Source organism: Oncorhynchus mykiss, chromosome 19 (assembly GCF_057628025.1).
Source record: "Oncorhynchus mykiss isolate SJ-2025 chromosome 19, ASM5762802v1, whole genome shotgun sequence".
NCBI classification, from domain to species: Eukaryota; Metazoa; Chordata; class Actinopteri; order Salmoniformes; family Salmonidae; genus Oncorhynchus; species Oncorhynchus mykiss.
Window position 1 is genome coordinate 38,546,268 of NC_143040.1, and position 20,665 is coordinate 38,566,932.

Below are 20,665 nucleotides of genomic sequence, written 5' to 3' on the forward strand. Positions count from 1 at the left end.
AAAAATAAGTTTGATTTTGACAGTGAAACCCTGCAAAAACTATTAGGAAAACGATTTTTCACTCAGGGCGTCTTTACTTCGCTAGGAAGGCGGTTTGGTAAATTGTTGGCAAAATATAGTAGGTTATACCCATTTCTCCGGGTACCACTACAACACTGAGAAACAGTGGCACATGCGTTGTAGCTAGCTGTGAAGAAAGAGTAGTATTCTCACATGCAGCCCAGTGACTCCGCGCTACCTACCAACTGTGCCATAAAATCCCAGGCCTGTTGGAAAAAACAGTAGTACACTCACAGCGAGGAGACCACTAAGGCATTTCATTATGCGCATTAGGCCTGTAAGCACCTCCCATTTCGGATACAGCGTACTTGTAAGTATTTCCGCAATAATGCACGCATATACTGTATATTTACACTCATTTCTGAGCGCCCACGCACAGTAAAGAAGTGTGGGTTAGTTCTAAATATAAATGTATCTATGAACATCGTGTTTCTGCATGGTCTGAACTCGGCTTCTCCTGCCTGGTTGCCTTGGTCGTCACTAGTTACCACATACACAAAGTCATAAACCCCGCCCATTTACATACATTTTCTTCTTAAAATGTGTTTTTAAACCTAAGCTTAACCCTAACCTTAAACACTGTCAACCGTATTCCTAACCCTAACCTTAAATTAAGAGCAAAATGCAAATGTTTGTCTTCATTAATTTTTACGATATAACGATTAAAAAAAACGTTGTGGCTGTGGTAACTAGTGGAAACCCCATATATTCCTCATCCCGCCTCCTCCTCTCGTTCGATGTGCTCTGCTATCGATTCTCTCTGGATCCTCAGTGCGGGCGAGAGCGGTGGTAAACATGGCGTCGGAAGGGATGATTTTAACCAACCACGACCACCAAATTCGAGTCGGGATTCTAACGGGTAATTTCTAAATATATCTAAATCGTTTGATGCCATCTCCGGCTACCTTTGTGTGTTCATTTTATGTGATTGTCAGTGCTGTCTTGCTCTCCACCGGGTTGTGGCCAGCTAGCTAGATGAGTTGTGGCTGTCTTGCATCGGCTTCTCTAGCCTGTCAAACGGTTAACGTTAGCTCGCTACTGTAACATTACTACTTGACCGTATTCCTCGACTCCTATACTCCTAGTGATTTACAGATGTTGCCCTCTGTATGTGTTTTTTGTCATTTGAACCTTTTCAATGGTTTGTATACGCTAAATAAAATATACGTTCACGAAGATGTAACTTGCAGCATTTTCTAGCTGTGTAGAAAACAGTTTTTTGATTTGAATAATTCATGTCTTGTACGCAAGCTGCAGCTAGCCTGGCAAAGCAGAGCTGCACGAGCCAGATTCTGTCAGTGTCACAGACTCGAATATTATAGTTAAATGAATGAGAATAAATTCTCACTATCTATTTTCAGCATGTTTGCTAAGCTATACTGTTACTGAATTAATGTATGTTGCTTGCTAAATTAGTATTGTTATTCATAGGTGATTATTTCAGATTGGCTCGTTTTTAGTGTGGGTCGCTTGCGATGTAACGTAATTTTGTACTCGAGCGTGTCATTTAACATTTCTGTCGGATTTATTCAGATTGCTAGTTATATAGGCCAACCAATACAGATGACTGTTGAAATACATCTTATTTGGATGCATGACAAAATGGAGCTGTATTTTGGTGCAGCTGTAGTCCGTATAGCTAGCCGTGGAGTATAATCGTTGTTTATTTTAAATTTTACTGAGCTTGGATTTGCTATCCCTGTCCCACTCACTGGATCCTTTTTTTGGCAAGAATAATAGCTTAACGATTACTCCGTCGGTCAACATTGGCGTTCCGCTGCCTCTGTGCACATAAAAGTACACACACTGTTTTGACATAGGTCCTCTGCAGTAGTTAGATTGCTATCACACACGAGTACCCCGCCCCCTAGTTTCGGGGTAGGTGCTGTTCATTGAACTCGGGAGGGATACCTAGTCAGTTGCACAACTGAATGCATTCAACCGAAATGTCCGTGCAGCGGTTTGTTCGAGCAATATCCTGGAATTTTTGGATTGTGATAGGTTGGGTGGGGCGTAGGGGTTTCCCCAATGACATGTAATGTTACAGGGCGATTCCATGCCAGCTGGAGCAGAACATATTTTGTATATCTCCGATTGTGCTGGCAATTCTCACGTAGACATTTCATTGAGAGGAAGTATGTTCTGGAATGCTTTTTACATTTGTAAAACAAACCATGTTTGAGAAAATCATGATGAAAGTGGGCTCCCGTAAGACCCTATGATACATACATCTTAGTGTCATAGAGCACATTTTTATAAGGAGTAGGTTGTCATATAGAATATACCTATGTCTGGTTTCTCAAATACAAATGTTCACATTAATTTATTCAACATCAAAACTACCCTTTTTTGATTTTGTTCATTTGAAGACAAATTGATTGGAACAATATACTAGACAAGTCCATCACATTTCCAGAGTGGGCTTTCTGCTAATTCTGAAGTTTTGATACATTTTATGAGCACCACCAACAAAATGGATTTAAAGGGAACTCCCTCTGCTGATAAATTTGCTGAATGTGCGATCCTAAAGGAGGGCTGTGATTTGTTAATTACCTATAGTGTCAATTTATATGTATAACATGAGTCATATCATTAAAAGTATCAGGGAGCCCACTCGGGACATGTTATGTGTTGGAATAGTACTTTATATTGTTCCAAACAATAGGTCTAAAAATAAGCAAATACATTTGTTACCTTTGACCTTCAGACATTCCAGAGTCCACCAGTTATTACAAACTATTATGTTTTTGTATTTTGTATTCAAATAATAGGTTACCACTTTGGCGACCACTAAGTATTTTACTGTTGATTATTGTGAATGATTGTCATAGTGTCTAGAGATGGGCCTAGTTGAAAAGGTGAACACAAACTTTAAGCTGAAATGGCTATTTTCCCCCCTCCCAACATGAAATTCCATCTGTCCTATCTCCTCTGTTGTATGGTCTTTCCTCAAATAGAGATTTCAGGATTCTCTCTGTGAAGCCTCTCACTGAAAAATGTCAATGGAAGGGTTCAGTGCGAGATCTCACTTTTGTGGCAGACTACACATTTTCTCTCCCTTTCTATGTTAGGCAAACTGAGCCTGTCAGAATTGTGTGTGTGTGTGTGGGGGGGCAGCTTTACGTATATATACTATGGTGGGCAGGGGCTTCTGAAGTTACTGTATCGGTCGAGTCTGGACCAATATTAGACAACTATGTTCTCAATTAGACGAATAACAGTAGGCCTGTGTTTTCAAATAAGAGTTCATTATGACTGATTTATTATTATGAAGTGTTTGTGTGGGGTATGCCTGTGTGTGTGGTCGTGGTGAGCGGACTGACAGTGCGTATTGGGCAGATAAAAGTACCACATATCCTGCCAGTCAGTACAGTATCAGTCTGTTTATGTGCCAGAGAGAGACAGGCCCTGTGTTGTAGTGAAACCACTACTCCTGTTTACCCTCCTGCTGTGTGTCTAGCACCCTGGCAGCTATGGAAGTGGACCGTGTCAGGTGTGAGCGCGTGTGTGCGCGCCTGTGTGTGTCTAGTGGCAGCTATGGTATTGTCCTCGCAGGTGTTTGTGTGTTTAAGCTGAGCTGTGTGGTGTGCTTCATTTATTTTGTTTGGGGAGATGTGTGATGGAACTGCAATTGTGCTGTCTGTTTGCCTGTCCTGCCGATCTGCGTGTCACCTTTTTTGTCATAGTAGTCCTGCAGTGTGTCGGTGAGTTATTTAACATGTTGTGATGATATTCTCTTTGATAAACAAAATAAAAAAACTTGGGGTGAGAAACAGAAACTAAATACCCTTTTCAAAAAAGTTATTTTCTTTTTTTGGTTTCCAAAGTTGCATTCAAAGGAGCTGCGGCTGGCATCAAATATTATTTCAGGGTGAGCAGAGTAGAGCGTCTGCCTGACAGCCCCTGTCTCTGTGCTGTTCAAAGCACTGATCACAACCACACTGTTAATGCTACACCACGCAAGGCTATATACTCAGTCTCTGCTTTCCCTCTCTCCCCTGCCTTTGCAAAACAGCCTCTGTTGTGTGTCCCCTGTTGAAATCACCATATCTTCTATTTGTGAAAAGAGCAGTAGGGTTGTCTGTGTTCAACCTTTTTACAAGGACTATAAGCCTTTTCAAACAAAGTAGACAAATTACCTTGAATAACCAACTCAAGTCTGTCAGCAAGCAATGAAAGAAGTTAGCGTTGATGAGGTGAGGGAACGTGTTGACAGTGGACACCTCTGTGTCATCTTGTCTGTTTGGACACTCAACACTCCACAGATCTGTGATAACTGTGTAACACCTTTCTAAAGCCCTTGTTGGCTGATCCAGATTTCCGCTGGACTCATTTAACTGCCGCTGCGCCACAGGAAAATCATTGCCGCCATGCCCCGAAAATATTAAACATAAACAAATATTTCTGTTTAGGTGCACTTTGATGCTAGTACAGTCCACATTTACTTTTCCTCAGCAAACAAAACTAGTAATAATTAGAAAAATCAAGACGACACCATAGTAGAATAGACTATTTACCTAGACGACTTGTGTGTTTTATGAGAGAGAAACATTCTCGAGAAACATTCAAGCTACGCATGCCATAGGGACAATTCTTGCAATTTTTTCTTTCTCCCCAATTTTGTGGTATCCAATTGGTAGTTAGTCTTGTCTCACCTCTGCAACTCCCGTATAGACTCGGGAGAGGCGAAGGTCGAGAGCCGTGTGTAGAGCCGTGTGTTCTCCGAAACGCACAACCCAGCCCAAGCACAACCCAAGCCGCACTGCTTCTTGACACAATGACCACTTAACCCGGAAGCCAGCCGCACTAATGTTTCGGAAGAAACACCGTACATCCAGCGGCCGTGTCAGCACTGCGCCCGGCCCGCCACAGGAGTCACAAGTGCGCGATGGGACAAGGACGTCCCTGCAGGCCAAACTCTCCCCTAACCCGGGTGACGCTGGGCCAATTGTGCGCCGCCCTATGAGTTTCCCGGTTGCGACAGAGCCTGGACTCGAACCCAGAATCTCTAGTGGCACAGCTAGCACTGCCGTAGACCACTGCACCACTCGGGAGGCTGAAAACTGCAGTATTAATTGCCTTTGTAAAAATAAAAATGTAGGTTCCCAGCATTCCATTCCTACTTTCATTTATTTCTAAATTTGTAAATATGTGAGAACTGCACCTTTTTAAACCCTGAGTTTTTAGTACTGTCATGGTTAAGCACGTTACTGCTCCCCAATCGCCTTGAGTGCATAGGGGAGAGTAGGGCTAAATGTAACACAGGTCAGTTGTAGGGTAACTTGGGGTAAAATGTGACTTTACCTCCATTTTTGTCCTGTAGTGACTTAAATTGTGATAAGACAGATTACATTTTTAGTCAAGCAAGATTAGTGGCAACCAGGGAAAGTGGGAGAAAAAATAGTGTTTTTTGTAAGAAGTACAAGCAGGCATTTACCCCGGGTGGGGAGTTACCCTAAGTGATGTACGCCTACCTATGTGTTTATGCACATTTTTGGGACATAAAATTAATCAATAGGATGCTAACTAATTAAAAGATTACATTTAGATCCAGATAATGAGCCCAATCGGGTAAATGCAGATAGGCAACCCCATGCTTCAGCCTATTTGTTTATAGCCATAATGCTGCCTCAGTTGGGCTACAGGTGATAATGCTTATTGCTAATAGCATACCTGATGATATGAACCATGCACAGTCTACATGCATGGTCCAATGTTTTACCAATATATTATTGGGCTCATTTCTAGAGGTGGATGTTTTATTTTAGATGTCAGCACAGTTTTTATTTTAATTCGTTTTGGAGTAGAATGACCTTTTAAAAAATGTCACGAACTGAGCTTCTCAGTCCTTCTACATAAAACGTATCTGGGGGGAACCCCGGAACCCCAAAACAAGAGGGGGAGAGATCTCCCGTTCAACCTTTCCCCCACTGCTACACATTTTTCCAGAGGAAATCCTTGGCTGATCTGTGATCAGATATTATAAATGTAAGCCCTATAAACCCTGGCTGGCTGAGAAGAGGAGGCTGAAGAGAAGTGGACACCGTTAGGCAGTTAATTCAATCTAGAGCTCATGTTGACACCCTTTTAGGAATTACAGAGCTGTGTCACCGAGTGGCCTCCGATTCTGCCAAGTCCCACTCTACAGGGAGTCAACCAACCTTACATCAAACTTACGTCAACTTTACATGGTCTAATGGGATCTGATGGAGCTCTTGTTTTATCACTAAGGTCACTCACTAGTACCAAGGTGCCTCTTGAAGAAGCATAGTTGCGCTTTGTTATATAGCCTATTGTGCCTAGCTATGTTTGAAGTAAAGGGAGGTTTGCTACTCTATGATACGTCAACAACACTACATCTCTTATAGTTTTCATCTACATCTGGTGGGGAATTTTCAGAGGCTACCTGTCTTTGGATTAAAGTTCATAGATCATACTCCTATGAATGTATGGGTTAATGTTTGTCTGGTGTTGGCTGCTGGGAGCCTTGGTCCAGCTCCCATTTGTGGGTCTAATCCTGAATGCTGATTGGTTAAAACCGCGTTCCAGCCGGTGTCTATTCTACAAGTTACCACTGACTAAATCTATGACGTTAAAATGCCTCTTTATTCTGTTCCATCTGACTGCGCAATCCACTGTCTCATCAACCCAGCCAGGCAAGTTATAAACTTGATCTTTACTATTTCTTTTAGACTAACATTTAATTTTCAACAGTGGAGATTTGCCTAAACCTAGCCGTCTCTCCAATATTTGCAACATTGTGTCATTATTGGAATTAGATTTTCTGCTGTCCCATATTAATTAATGTGTCGGGACGAGACAAAGGCAGGGAGCGTTTCTCAACCAGTCTAAATCATGAATCAGCTGGCGTCATTTTTATGGATATAAACAGTGGGGAGAACAAGCATTTGATACACTGCCGATTTTGCAGGTTTCCCTACTTACAAAGCATGTAGAGGTCTGTAATTTTTTTAATCATAGGTACACTTCAACTGTGAGGCGGAATCTAAAACAAAAATCCAGAAAATCACATTGAATGATTTTTAAGTAATTAATTTGCATTTTATTGCATGACATAAGTATTTGATCACCTACCAACCAGTAAGAATTCCGGCTCTCACAGACCTGTTAGTTTTTCTTTAAGAAGCCTTCCTGTTCTCCACTCGTTACCTGTATTAAAGACACCTGTCCACACACTCAATCAAACAGACTCCAACCTCTCCACAAAGGCCAAGACCAGAGAGCTGTGTAAGGACATCAGGGATAAAATTGTAGACCTGCACAAGGCTGTGATGGGCTACAGGACAATAGGCAAGCAGCTTGGTGAGGAGGCAACAACTGTTGGCGCAATTATTAGAAAACGGAAGAAGTTCAAGATGATGGTCAATCACCCTCGGTCTGGGGCTCCATGCAAGATCTCACCTCGTGGGGCATCAATGATCATGAGGAAGGTGAGAAATCAGCCCAGAACGACACGGCAGGACCTGGTCAATGACCTGAAGAGAGCCGGGACCACAGTCTCAAAGAGAACCATTAGTAACACACTACGCCGTCATGGAGCAAGGTCCCCTGCTCAAGCCAGCACATGTCCAGGCCCGTCTGAAGTTTGCCAATGACCATCTGGATGATCCAGAGGAGGAATGGGAGAAGGTCATGTGGTCTAATGAGACAACAATAGTTTTTTTTGGTCTAAACTCCACTCGCCATGTTTGGAGGAAGAAGAAGGATGAGTACAACCCCAAGAACATCATCCCAACCGTGAAGCATGGAGGTGGAAACATCATTCTTTGGGGATGCTTTTCTGCAAAGGGTACAGGACGACTGCACCGTATTGAGGGGAGGATGGATGGGGCCATGTATCGTGAGATCTTGGCCAACAACCTCCTCCCCTCAGTAAGAGCATTGAAGATGTGTAACGGCTTTCCTCTTCCTCTTCTGAGGAGGAGTAGCAAGGATCGGACCAATACGCAGCGTGGTAAGTGTTCATCTTGGTTTTTAATAAGAACACTGAACGAAACAATAAACGACAACGTGACAAAACAAAACCGAAACAGTTCCGTGTGGAAACAAACACTGACACGGAAAATAAACACCCACGAAACACAAGTGGGAAAAGGCTACATAAGTATGATTCTCAATCAGACAACTAACAAAACCTGCCTCTGATTGAGAACCATACCATACCATACCAGGCCAAACGCAAAACCACAACATAGAAAACAGAACATAGACAACCCACCCAACTCACGCCCTGACCATACTAAAACAAAGACATAACAAAGGAACTAAGGTCAGAACGTGACAAGATGAGTTGTGGCTTGGTCTTCCAGCATGACAACGACCCGAAACAACACACAGCCAGGGCAACTAAGGAGTGGCTCCGTAAGAAGCATCTCAAGGTCCTGGAGTGGCCTAGCCAGTGTCCAGACCTGAACCCAATAGAAAATCTTTGGAGGGAGCTGAAAGTCCGTATTGCCCAGTGACAGCCTCGAAACCTGAAGGATCTGGAGGAGGTCTGTATGGAGGAGTTGGCCAAAATCCCTCCTGCAGTGTGTGCAAACCTGGTCAAGAACTACAGGAAACGTATGATCTCTGTAATTACAAACAAAGGTTTCTGTACCAAATATTAAGTTCTGCTTTTCTGATGTATCAAATACTAATGTCATGCAATAAAATGCAAATGAATTACTTAAAAATCATACAATGTGATTTTCTGGATTTTTGTCTCTCACAGTTGAAGTGCACCTATGATAAAAATTACAGACCTCTACATGATTTGTAAGTAGGAAAACCTGCAAAATCGGCAGTGTATCAAATACTTATTCTCCCCACTGTACAAAAAAAAAGGTCAATTGAAAAAAGGTCAAATGAAACGCAGCTAATTTGCAGTCTTTCCAGCTTTTCAGTTTGAAGTGATTGTGTTACTGTAGCTGTGTTGGCTAGCTCCTCGGAACAACAGTGTCCTGACGAGTGAGCACATTCTCAATGCCAGGCGAAATCACACCTCATTAGCTCATTGTTATGGATGTTTCCAAATAAATGTCACTAGAATACAGCTTGAACAAATTCAAATACAGCTACTTTGCTGTTATTCAGGCTGCAGTTTTTGATGTGACTGTAAGTTAGCTGTAGTTGGCTAGCTAGCAAAGAAGGGAAAATAACGTTGCCAGCCATGGAACATTTAGAACGAACAACTGGGTCGCGTCCATAGATACAGAACAAAAAGACTGAACTGGGTCGCGTCTCTGGCAACCGAACGGATAGAATGAACGACCAACTGGCTTGGGTAGTAACCCTAGATTTGTGTTGGGACTATATCTTGTGGAAGGATGAAATAGTATGAATAAATGAATCAAAATAGTGTTTTTAATGAAAATACGTCAATTGTTATTTGAATATGTTGTGATCATGCCCTTGAAGACGGTGTTTGGAGGATATATTGGCACCCGTGCATTTTCACTTCACAATACATTTCTGCACTTTGCTAAAAGTTTCAAGTAAATAATAATGCAGTTATCTGACAACACCAATGAAAAAGTAGCTGTGCTCAGGGACACTTGACGTTAAATTCAAGATTAAATCAAATGTAAACATGCGATTGCCGAAACCCACAGAGCTGGTGCAGATCTGATTTAGAATCTATGCCTATGTGTGCATAAATGCTCTCAGGATTTGAACTTGCAACCTTTTGGTCTGGAGTGCATTAATGTCTCAGCAGTTCCACAAGATAGTTATTTGTTACCAATAATATATATCCACTACTCTCAAATAGGGATGCACCGATATTATATTTTCCTTGACAAAAAAAAACGATACCGATTTATTTAAAATTGTTGTGGCCTTTTTAAGCATTCTAGTACAGTTAAATAGTTGAAACACACATTGACCAAAAAGTTATATTGTTGGCATTTACGTATGTCCCCATTACCAGTAAAACATAATCAAAACCTATTTCCTTCACATACTTGCTGTGCTGTTTTGTTGTTCATTTGTTCATTCTCAACCAGGAGTCCAATATCCTCTTCACTGTTGACGTTGAGACTGGTGTTTTGCAGGTACTATTTAATGAAGCTGCCAGTTGATGACTTGTGAGGCGTCTGTTTCTCAAACTAGACACTCTAATGTACTTGTCCTCTTGCTCAGTTGTGCACTGGGGCCTCCCACTCCTCTTTCTATTCTGGTTAGACAGTTTGCGCTGTTCTGTGAAGGGAGTAGTACACAGCGTTGTACGAGATCTACAGTTTCTTGGCAATTTCTCGCATGGAATAGCCTTCATTTCTCAGAACAAGAATAGACTGATGAGTTTGAGAATAATGGTCTTTGTTTCTGGCCATTTTGAGCCTGTAATCAAACCCACAAATGCTGATGCTCCAGATACTCAACTAGTCTAAAGAAGGCCAGTTTTATTGCTTCTTTAATCAGTACTACAGTTTTCAGCTGTGCTAAAATAATTGCAAAAGGGTTTTCTAATGATCAATTAGCCTTTTAAAATTATAAACTTGGATTAGCTAACACAACGTGCCATTGGAACACAGGACTGATGGTTGCTGATAATAATAAAATCTGCCGTTTCCAGCTCCACCAGTCATTTATAACATTAACAATGTCTACACTGTATTTCTGATCAATTTGATATTTTATGGGACAGTGTTTTTTTTCTTTTCTTTCAAAAACAAGGACATTTTGAAGTGACCCCAAATGTTTGAACGGTAGTGTAAATATAAATGTGTATGGATGAGTGATTGCCGAGCAGCATTGGCAAGATGCAGTAGATGGTATAGAATACATTATATACATATGAGATGAGTAATGTAGAGTAATGTAGACATTATTAAAGTGGCGTTATTTAAAGTTACTAGTGATACCTTTTATTAAAGTGGCCAGAGATTTGAGTCTCTGTTGGTAGCGGCCACTCTGTTAGTGATGGCTATTTTTCAGTCTGATGGCCTTGCGGTAGAAGCTGTTTTTCAACCTCTCGGTCCCAGCCTTGATGCACCTGTACTGACCTTGCCTTCTGGATGATAGGGGGGTGAACCGGCAGTGGCTCGGGTGGTTGTTGTCCTTGATGATCTTTTTGGCCTTCCTGTGACATCGGGTGCTGTAGGTGTCCTGGAGTGCATGTAGTTTGCCCCTGGTGATGCGTTGTGAGCAGTTGCTATACCAGATGGTGATACAGCCCGACAGGAATCTCTCGATTGTGCATCTATAAAAGTTAGTGTTTTAGGCGACAAGTCAAATTTCTTCAGCCTCCTGAGGTTGAAGAGGAGCTGCTGTGCGGTGACCATTTCAGTTTGTCCGTGATGTGTAAGCCGGAACTTAACTTTACACCTTCGCTACTACTGTCCCATCGATGTGGAGGGTGGTGCTCCCTCTGCTGTTTCCTGATGTCCACGATTATCTCATTTGTTTTGTTGACGTTGAGTGAGTGGTTATTTTCCTGACACCACACTCCGAGGGCCCTCACCTCAACCCTGTAGGCCATCTCATCGTTGTTGGTATTCAAGCCTACTACTGTAGTGTTGTCTGCAAACTTGATGATTGAGTTGGAGGTGTGCATGACCACGCAGTTATGGGTGAACAGGGAGTACAGGAGAGGGCTGAGAACGCATCCTTGTGGGGCCCCAGTGTTGAGGGTCAGCAGGGTGGAGATTTTGTTTGCACGTCAGCCTTGACATCAATTTTTGCACATCAGCTTTAAACTAGACATCAGGCCGACGTTGGCATTTTTAGCTAATATCGGTTTAATTGTTATGTTGATGGTTGAGCACCACTTTTGACACTCATTTCTGCAATCTTTGTAAGAACTTGTGGCAATCAAGAGCTACTACTTCCAAAATATTTAAAGGCAGCTGTTTTCATATGAAGTTAAGTTAATCTTTTTTTTTTCAATAACTTGCTATTAACTAATTGCATGTGGGTTATTGTGAAATTCACAGTAATTTACTGTACCTAATCTCCATGTTCACTGACCTGACAGTCTGGTAGGAAAGTGAGTATTACAATAACATGGCTCTTTGGTATCACATGCACTGACAGTGTACACGATTAATGTTTATGAACAGATTACAACAGAGCACATTAACTGGGATGACTTTCCCTCTCATGGGGGACCAAAAAGAGCTAGCTGAAGTGACACCTCTAAAAAGCCCCTCCTGCAATCTTATGAAAGGCTGACACTGCTACAGTATGCTGCCAATCAGCAAGTAATGTGCATGTTGTCAACAGAAATGTCAGTGACGGCACAGTAGGTTACTGGCAAGGATTGCTAGTGGCAGCAAGTGTCTTGTAGGTTACTGGCAATGTTTTGTCAGTAAGTTATTGTGACCTTTGTAGAATAACTTACTGACGAGTAGTTTCCAGTTAAGAATTGACAAATTCACAGCAACAAGTTGCCATTAAGTTATACAAAATATGTATAATAACCTCTTTACAGTGCAACTCATTATTGGCACATAAGATTGTGTTAAGATTTTCTTTACTTGCATCAGCATAACCATCAAACACTCAAATTGCTCCAACACTTCCACTAACGGTTGGATTTGTTTTACCACACCCTCAAATATGCTAATGAGCCCCAATCAGTACATTGCCCCTAGCTATATTTTAAAGTACAGCGATGAGCGTACCTTCTATTCAAGATAATGGGTAGAAAAATACCCAATACCTACAAGGTACCGAACTGTACCATGTGAGTTTATATGTGTAGCTGGGAAGTTTCCATTTTTGTACCCCAGGGAACAACACTGTACCCTAACCATAGCCTTATTTTTTGAGACTGTGTTAATATATGTTCCAAGTAATAAGTATGAACCTGGTGGCACTGCAGAAAGAACGAGGCACTCCCAACCAAGAGGTTGCAAGTTTAAATCCACAAATAATTATTGTATACTCTGTCAAGTGTCCTTGATCACTGCTAGTTTTATGTTGATATAATGTTGGTGGTGACAATTGTACAAATATTTACTTGAATCTGGGCAGGTTTTTAGCAAAGTGAAGGAATGCATTTTTGCCAATAAGTCTGTGGCCATATATTTTATGCTCACAGATCTGATGGTGTAGCTGCGCTGTAGCAGGACATTACAGGTTGGTAGCAAGCAAGGGGTTATTAGTTCAAATCCCATTTAAAGCGGAGTCCCAATTTTGGTCACAGTACAAAATTATACAAGTTTTTACAGTAATTAAAATCAGATTACAGAAGCATACTGTCATTTTATAGAAATATCACCAAGTTCATGTATATTTTTACTGAAATTGTGCAGAAAAATATTCTTGGCTATAAATATATAGCCAATCTCCATTATGTCCATAGACCTGGTGGCGCAGCAGGATCTTCAGGTAGCTAGCTACTGTACCAAGAGGTTGTGAGTTCAAATCCCAAGTGAGGTTGAGTCCCAAGTAATCAGCAGCATACTGTCCTTTAACATTAACACCTGAGTTTAGCTGTACAAATACAGAAACTAGACAACCTCCAGGGGACAATGACACAACTTTCTGAGAACATCCTAATAACGTCCTCGGAACAAACCGGGAACTACACACAACCTGCTGGGTACCATCACTATTTAAAAATGGAATTGCTGTCAATTACGCCTTTTAAAGTATGGTATTCTAAAGGACGCTTGACATCTCGGGTAATTGGCTTTCGCATGTGCTTAAATGCTGTCATGTAATTTCATGGTATCACATGTTGAAATGTTGTATCCCCATGTTGTAAAAAATAAATAAATCACAAGATCATGTTTTCATGTGCTCAAATGTTGTCACATGTAGTGTAAAGATATCACATATTGAAATGTTGCATCCTTATTGTCACATTTATTTCACGAGATCGTTGCCACATATTGCTTCACATGAAATCAGGTGATCACATGAAATTCATGTGGTTTTTCCTTAACCTTTCTGGCGCAGGCGTTCCGCTAGCGACCCACCTTGACAACATCGGTGAAATTGCAGAGCGCCAAATTCAAAATACAATAAACGCAATATTAAACATTCATGATAATACAAGTGTCATCCATGATTCTTTAGCTTAGAATCTTGGCAATCTAACCGTGTCGTTGGATTTCAAAAAGGCTTTATGGTGAAAGCACAGCATTCGATTATCTGAGGTCAGCGCCCCACAACAGCATATTATCCAAACAAGCACAGGCATCACAAAATCCCAAATAGCAACAAAATAAGTAAATTACCTTTTGGACAAGAGTCACAGAAACACAATGAATGGTCGTTTTGTTTGATAAATTCCTTTTATATCCCAAATAGTCAGTTTTTAGTAGGCATCATTGAGTTCAGTAATCCACCTGTTCAGAATGCAGACATAGCAGTTCCAAAAGTGACTAGTTAAGTTTGTCCAAACAAATCAAACAATGTTTCTAATTCATTATTAAGTACTCTAAAATCTAAATAAACGATATTTCATATGGAGCGGACTATTTTCAATAGGAAAGGAAAAGATCGCAGTGCGCTCCCTCGGTCATGCACTCAATGAGACTAGCTTTGCCATAGAGCTCCCTGAGGATAAACAACTATTCCTCGTTGGTTTTACAAGCCAGACACCATGTGTAAAGACTGTTGACATCTAGTGGAAGCCATAGGAACTGCAATTTGGGAGATGGAAGTCTGTTTTCAATAGCTTAACTTTGAATTGGCTGGCAGGTCAACAGAAAACAAATGTGTCCTTGGGTTTTTGCCTGCCAAATCAGTTCTGTTATACTCAGACATCATTTTAACAGTTTTAGAAACTTTAGAGTTTTCTATCCAATACCACCATGCATATGCATATCCTAGCTTTTGGGCCTGAGTAGCAGGTAGTTTACTTTGGGCAGTCATCCAAACTTCTGAATACTGCCCCCTATCCCTAACAAGTTTTAAGGGATGTAATGAGCTCCTAGAGCCGGAGGTGCTTGTAGCCTTTTAGACTGGCTAAACCACTAACCTGGCTCTTGCCCCGAGACTCCCAAGGGCTATTCTCTCTGCTGTTGTTATTGGTATGCTGCAGTGGAGTGGGATTCGGGTAGCAGTGCCTACAGGGTTCGACAATGCTCTTGAGAAGGTACATGCCTCATTCATAAATGTGTAACACCACAGAGCATGTCTTCATGACACGATAGTATATATAGAGCACTCAGTTTCTCTTTGCTGCCACTTTCTGCCTGTCTGCTTGCCTGGCTACTAGCTCTATGGCCCTATAGGCTACCTAATGACATATATGCTTTTACTTGGGGCTTAGCTATGTTAACACTACATCATTGAGTACGGTTACATGCACACAATAATGTGATTTATTGTGGATAGTCAGATTTAATATAATAGTTTTGATTTAAAATGTTTACATGCTTTGCAAGAAGATTGTTTTCCCTAATAGTCGTGTTTACATGGACTCATTTGAAATCCCGCTACCTGATGGCACTCTGATAAATGCAGAAAATCAAAATAAATGTTCTACCACAGCGACAATGTTATTTTTGGGAAGCATATTTGATTCTGAGTTCAGAAATATAAAGTTTGTATGTGAAAACTACTAAGAGGCATTCATTAATTTGTTCTGAACTCACTTCACTTCACTAAAGAGGGAGGCTCACTTGGCTGGTGCTAGCACATGCCCAGATCAAATACACAGCGGGAATGCTGATTTTAAGGTGTTTACAGAAAACCAGGTTTAATCAGCTTATTGATATTGTGACCTTGCGCCGATTTTTAAAAAAGATAAACGGAGTAAAGTTTTACATGAGTATTGCATAATCTGGTTTATAGCATAATCATTTTAATATCGAATGATTATTGTGCATGTAAAAGTACTCGGTGTTGGTGGTTGGACGATCTTTTCGAATGCCCCCCTGGGCCAGCTTTGAGTATCTCTGTTTTGCTGTGTGAGCATTCACAGGCACATGTGTTTAGGGATAAATAGTCTATCTCCATACTCTGCTACTGTATGGGATCTGAATCAGACCATTGTGACTGATTTGATACAGTGACAATGTGACCAATTAATTTAGTGAAGGACAGTCCGAAGGAATAATCAATGTTCTCCCTGACCCCTCGCTGTGATCGTTGCTGTGCTGTGCAGTGTATTGTGGACCCAGCCAGGCAGTGTATGTCTCTGTGAGTACTGGAGTTTGGCCCTTAGTCTCCCTTCTTCCCTCTCCCCTGCCCTGGTGGAGTGCCTGAGTGATAAAGAGGTAGAGAGCGAGAGGAAAGGAAGGAGAGCGAGAGACTGAAAGAGTGCTGGTGGCGGGAGGGCGGATGGAAGGATCAGAGGCGTTAAGTCCATTAGGATGTGAATGGAGCTGTGCTGGGTCACAAGCACGCTGGGTGCATTCTCGCTCTCTGCTGCTGTCGCGTGAGTGCCTCTGCTCTGCCTGTCTCCCCCTACACACTTTCTATTTCCCTCCCCCTCGTTCGCTCTTTTTCTTCTCTCTATTCCCCTCGGTCTCCTCTCTCGCTCTCTTTCTCTTGACAGCAGGGTGGCAGCTCACCCCACACACACACACACACACACACACACACACACACACACACACACACACACACACACACATATAGGGGTGGCAGAGGAAGACAACAACAAAAATAGTATCCGGGCTAAAATCCTCACCCAGCCTTAATCCCTCAGTAATCTATATCCTCAAAACCAATGTGTGCCGGCGTGGGTGTGTGCGTGTGGATGGGAGGATATGGATTGTGTGTGCAAATTAGTTTTGGACTCATTGGGATTCAGTATGTTGAGTAGTGATGAGTCATACTCCCTTCCACGTGCCTAAGTCACAGAGAAGGATTGGAGAAATGAAACAAGGAAAGAAGGCTCAATGCCTAACCCACTGGTCTTTCCTCACCACCTCATGATGCCAGCCTGCTCTAACAGTGCTCGTATGGTTTGGCCTAGTTACTTAGTGAGTCAGTCAGTTAGTTAGTGTGGGTAGTTGCTTTAGAGTGAGGCAGCCCATTTTAGTTCAGCCTTTTCCTCCTGTTGTTTTCTGCTGCTTTATTCCTCAGCTTTAAATCACCCTGACAGCACAGCCACAGCTTAGTAATTTGACTGTTTATTATGATTATTAAACGTCACAACAATTTAGTTAAGGATAGATGGGGGAAGGCGAAGTAGGAAGAGGTCACAGTCAATCAGATATGCTTTAGTTGTACCGTAATTTGTTTTTGTATTACTGTATGTCATTCAACATGACTAATGTGGTGAGAGTTCAGTATTTCTCTGAGCCACTGACTATGACCTACAGGAGTTGAGCACTAAGCTGAACACTGATGCTAAGGAGAGACTGTTTCCTTCTAACCTGATGCCACTGAGACCTGCAACCCTGGCCACACGTGGTCTGATTCTCTATCTACATTTCTCTTAGAAGTGTGCACTTACTTACTCCTCCTCATGGATTTTACATGCTGGAATTTCCTGACATTCCAAGTTCCAACCCCTTGCAGAGATTACTAATATATATTTTTTTGTGGACATAGAAGAGCACTCCCTTTCCCTCATGTCCTGTCATAGTAACATCAGGACTAGGGAAGGAGGTGTATCAATGATTTATAGTCCACATTACACTGGGTCAAAAGAGGCCTTTTAGTCTGGGGGTGTAGGCTGCCTGGGGATGGCCAGGTATATGCTGCCTGGCATGGAGGTCATGGTGAGTTGTTGGCTATAAACAAACTTCGAACACCGTCACACATTAACAGCAAAATGGATGCAGAGATCGTGAAAAATAAACTTGACACAGGGGAATGTTTACTGGTTGCTCAGGAGGTAAAGGGGAAGTCAGGTGTGTGGAATAAATTTGACTAGTTGTAGAAAATGCTGGAGATCTAGAAAAAGAAGGTAAGGAGAAAGCACTGCGTGCATATTATGTGTCCCAAACTGGTGCTGTTAGATTACAATGTATTTTTTTTGCTGACTGTTTGGAACGATGTAAACACAAAATAAATTATAAGCCTATCAGAGAGTCTGTAACTTATTTTTTTTGTTAAGCCTTTATTACAGCAAAGACAAAGTCACATTCATTCCTAAATGCAGTTTCTGAAATGGAACAATTTATATATTGTCTAATTATTCAACGGTCGTGTTATTTTATCTTAACTAAAATGCTTGATTGCATTTCAAATCATGAATGACTTGTATGCTGTGTAATGACATGAACAAATTAATGATTGATTAATATGGTAGCCTAATAACTATTGAAATATAGGTGGAAATTAAGGTATTAAGACTAACCAGGAGGTGCTCTTAGGCCTACAGCTCAATGGTGGTAAAACAAGGCTGCTATACTAAGCCTATTAATGACATTACTTATTATATTGATGATCACAATAATATTAGTAATAATAACAATAAGGAGATCAAGGAAAAGGAGGGCTGTTATTGTCATTAGAGGTCGACCGATTAATCGGAATGGCCGCTTAATTAGGGCCGATTTCAAGTTTTCATAACATAACAAAGACAGCCAACTTAGCCAAACGAGGGAAGATTTAACAAAAGCGCATTTGTGAAAAAGCACAATCGTTGAATGACTGTACCTAACCATAAACATCAATGCCTTTCTTAAAATCAATACACAGAAGTACATATTTTTAAACCTGCATATTTAGCTAAAAGAAATCCAGGTTAGCAGGCAATATTAACCAGGGGAAATTGTGTCACTTCTCTTGCGTTCATTGCACGCAGAGTCAGGGTATATGCAACAGTTTGGGCAGCCTGGCTCGTTGCGAACTAATTTGCCTGAAATTTACGTAATTATGGCATAACATTGAAGGTTGTGCAATGTAACAGGAATATTTAGACTTATGGATGCCACCCGTTAGATAAAATACGGAACGGTTCCGTATTTCACTGAAACAATAAACTTTTGTTTTCGAGAGGATAGTTTCCAGATTCGACCATATTAATGACCAAAGGCTCGTATTTCTGTGTGTTATCATGTTATAACTAAGTCTATGATTTGATAGAGCAGTCTGACTGAGCGAATGGTAGGCACCAGCAGGCTTGTAAGCATTCATTCAAACAGCACTTTCCTGCGTTTGCCAGCAGCTGTTTATGACTTCAAGCCTATCAACTCCCGAGATTAGGCTGGTGTAACTGATGTGAAATGGCTAGCTAGCTAGCTAGCTAGCTAGCTGGGTGCGAGCTAATAGTGTTTCGAAAGTCACTCGCTCTGAGACTTGGAGTAGTTGTTCCCCTTGCTCTGCATGGGTAACGCTGCTTCGAAGGTGGCTGTTGTCGAAGTGTTCCTGGTTCGAGCCCAGGTAGGCGCGAGGAGAGGGACAGAAGCTATACTGTTACACTGGCAATACTAAAGTGCCTATAAGAACATCCAATAGTCAAAGGTATATGAAATACAAATGGTATAGAGAGAAATAGTCCTATAATAACGACAACCTAAAACTTCTTACCTGGGAATATTGAAGACTCCTGTTAAAAGGAACCACCAGCTTTCATATGTTCTCATGTTCTGAGAACGGAACTTAAACGTTAGCTTTCTAACTTGGCACATATTGCTCTTTTACTTCTTCTCCAACACTTTGGTTTTGCATTATTTAAACCAAATGTAACATGTTTCATTATTTATTTAATTGATTTTATTGATGTGTTATTTTAACTTAATATAAGTGTTCATTAAGTATTGTTGTAATTGCCATTATTACAGAAACAAAAAAAACGTCCGATTTTAATCGGTATCTGCTTTTTTTGGTCCTCCCAATAAACGGTATCAGCGTTGAAAAATCATAATCGGTCGACCTCTAGTTATTATAAATGTTATTGTTCATACAATTTGGAACAGTGTAAATAACACTAAATGAATAATACCAGAGAGGATGTTTTAACGAAAGAAAAAAGTGTAACGCCTTTATTACAGCATAGCACAGATTTAAAAACGTCTGAATTAGTGAAATTGTTGATCTGACATGTTGTGGTTGCGTAAGGCTTGGTGCTCACAGAATCAGTAGACTATTTAAACAAACACTCAAACAGGCAACAGAAGCAGGATCTGTCTTATTTCTGTGTGTGTGTGTGTGTGTGTGTGTATATACAGTGCCTTGCGAAAGTATTCGGCCCCCTTGAACTTTGCGACCTTTTGCCACATTTCAGGCTTCAAACATAAAGATATAAAACTGTATTTTTTTGTGAAGAATCAACAACAAGTGGGACACAATCATGAAGTGGAACGACATTTATTGGATATTTCAAACTTTTTTAACAAATCAAAAACTGAAAAATTGGGCGTGCAAAATTATTCAGCCCCTTTACTTTCAGTGCAGCAAACTCTCTCCAGAAGTTCAGTGAGGATCTCTGAATGATCCAATGTTGACCTAAATGACTAATGATGATGATAAATACAATCCACCTGTGTGTAATCAAGTCTCCGTATAAATGCACCTGCACTGTGATAGTCTCAGAGGTTCGTTAAAAGCGCAGAGAGCATCATGAAGAGCAAGGAACACACCAGGCAGGTCCGAGATACTGTTGTGAAGAAGTTTAAAGCCGGATTTGGATACAAAAAGATTTCCCAAGCTTTAAACATCCCAAGGAGCACTGTGCAAGCGATAATATTGAAATGGAAGGAGTATCAGACCACTGCAAATCTACCAAGACCTGGCCGTCCCTCTA

At 41.2% G+C, this 20,665-nt stretch overlaps 1 protein-coding gene across 50 annotated transcripts in view; it reads left to right on the plus strand.

The window, feature by feature from the left end:
* The first annotated feature begins 233 nt into the window (after positions 1-233).
* Positions 234-20,665, plus strand: part of LOC110497637 (gephyrin) — a 117,964-nt gene continuing 97,532 nt past the window's right edge. For 39 of the 50 annotated variants that reach the window (XM_036954619.2, XM_036954617.2, XM_036954622.2 and 36 more), the window contains exon 1: positions 799-919. In XM_036954619.2, coding sequence (XP_036810514.2) covers positions 856-919 — 64 coding nt within the window. In that variant the 5' untranslated portion in view covers positions 799-855. Of the gene's footprint in view, positions 371-798; positions 920-20,665 lie in introns of those variants that run through there. The other 11 variants (XM_036954621.2, XM_090210972.1, XM_090210980.1 and 8 more) reach the window with 5 other exon arrangements.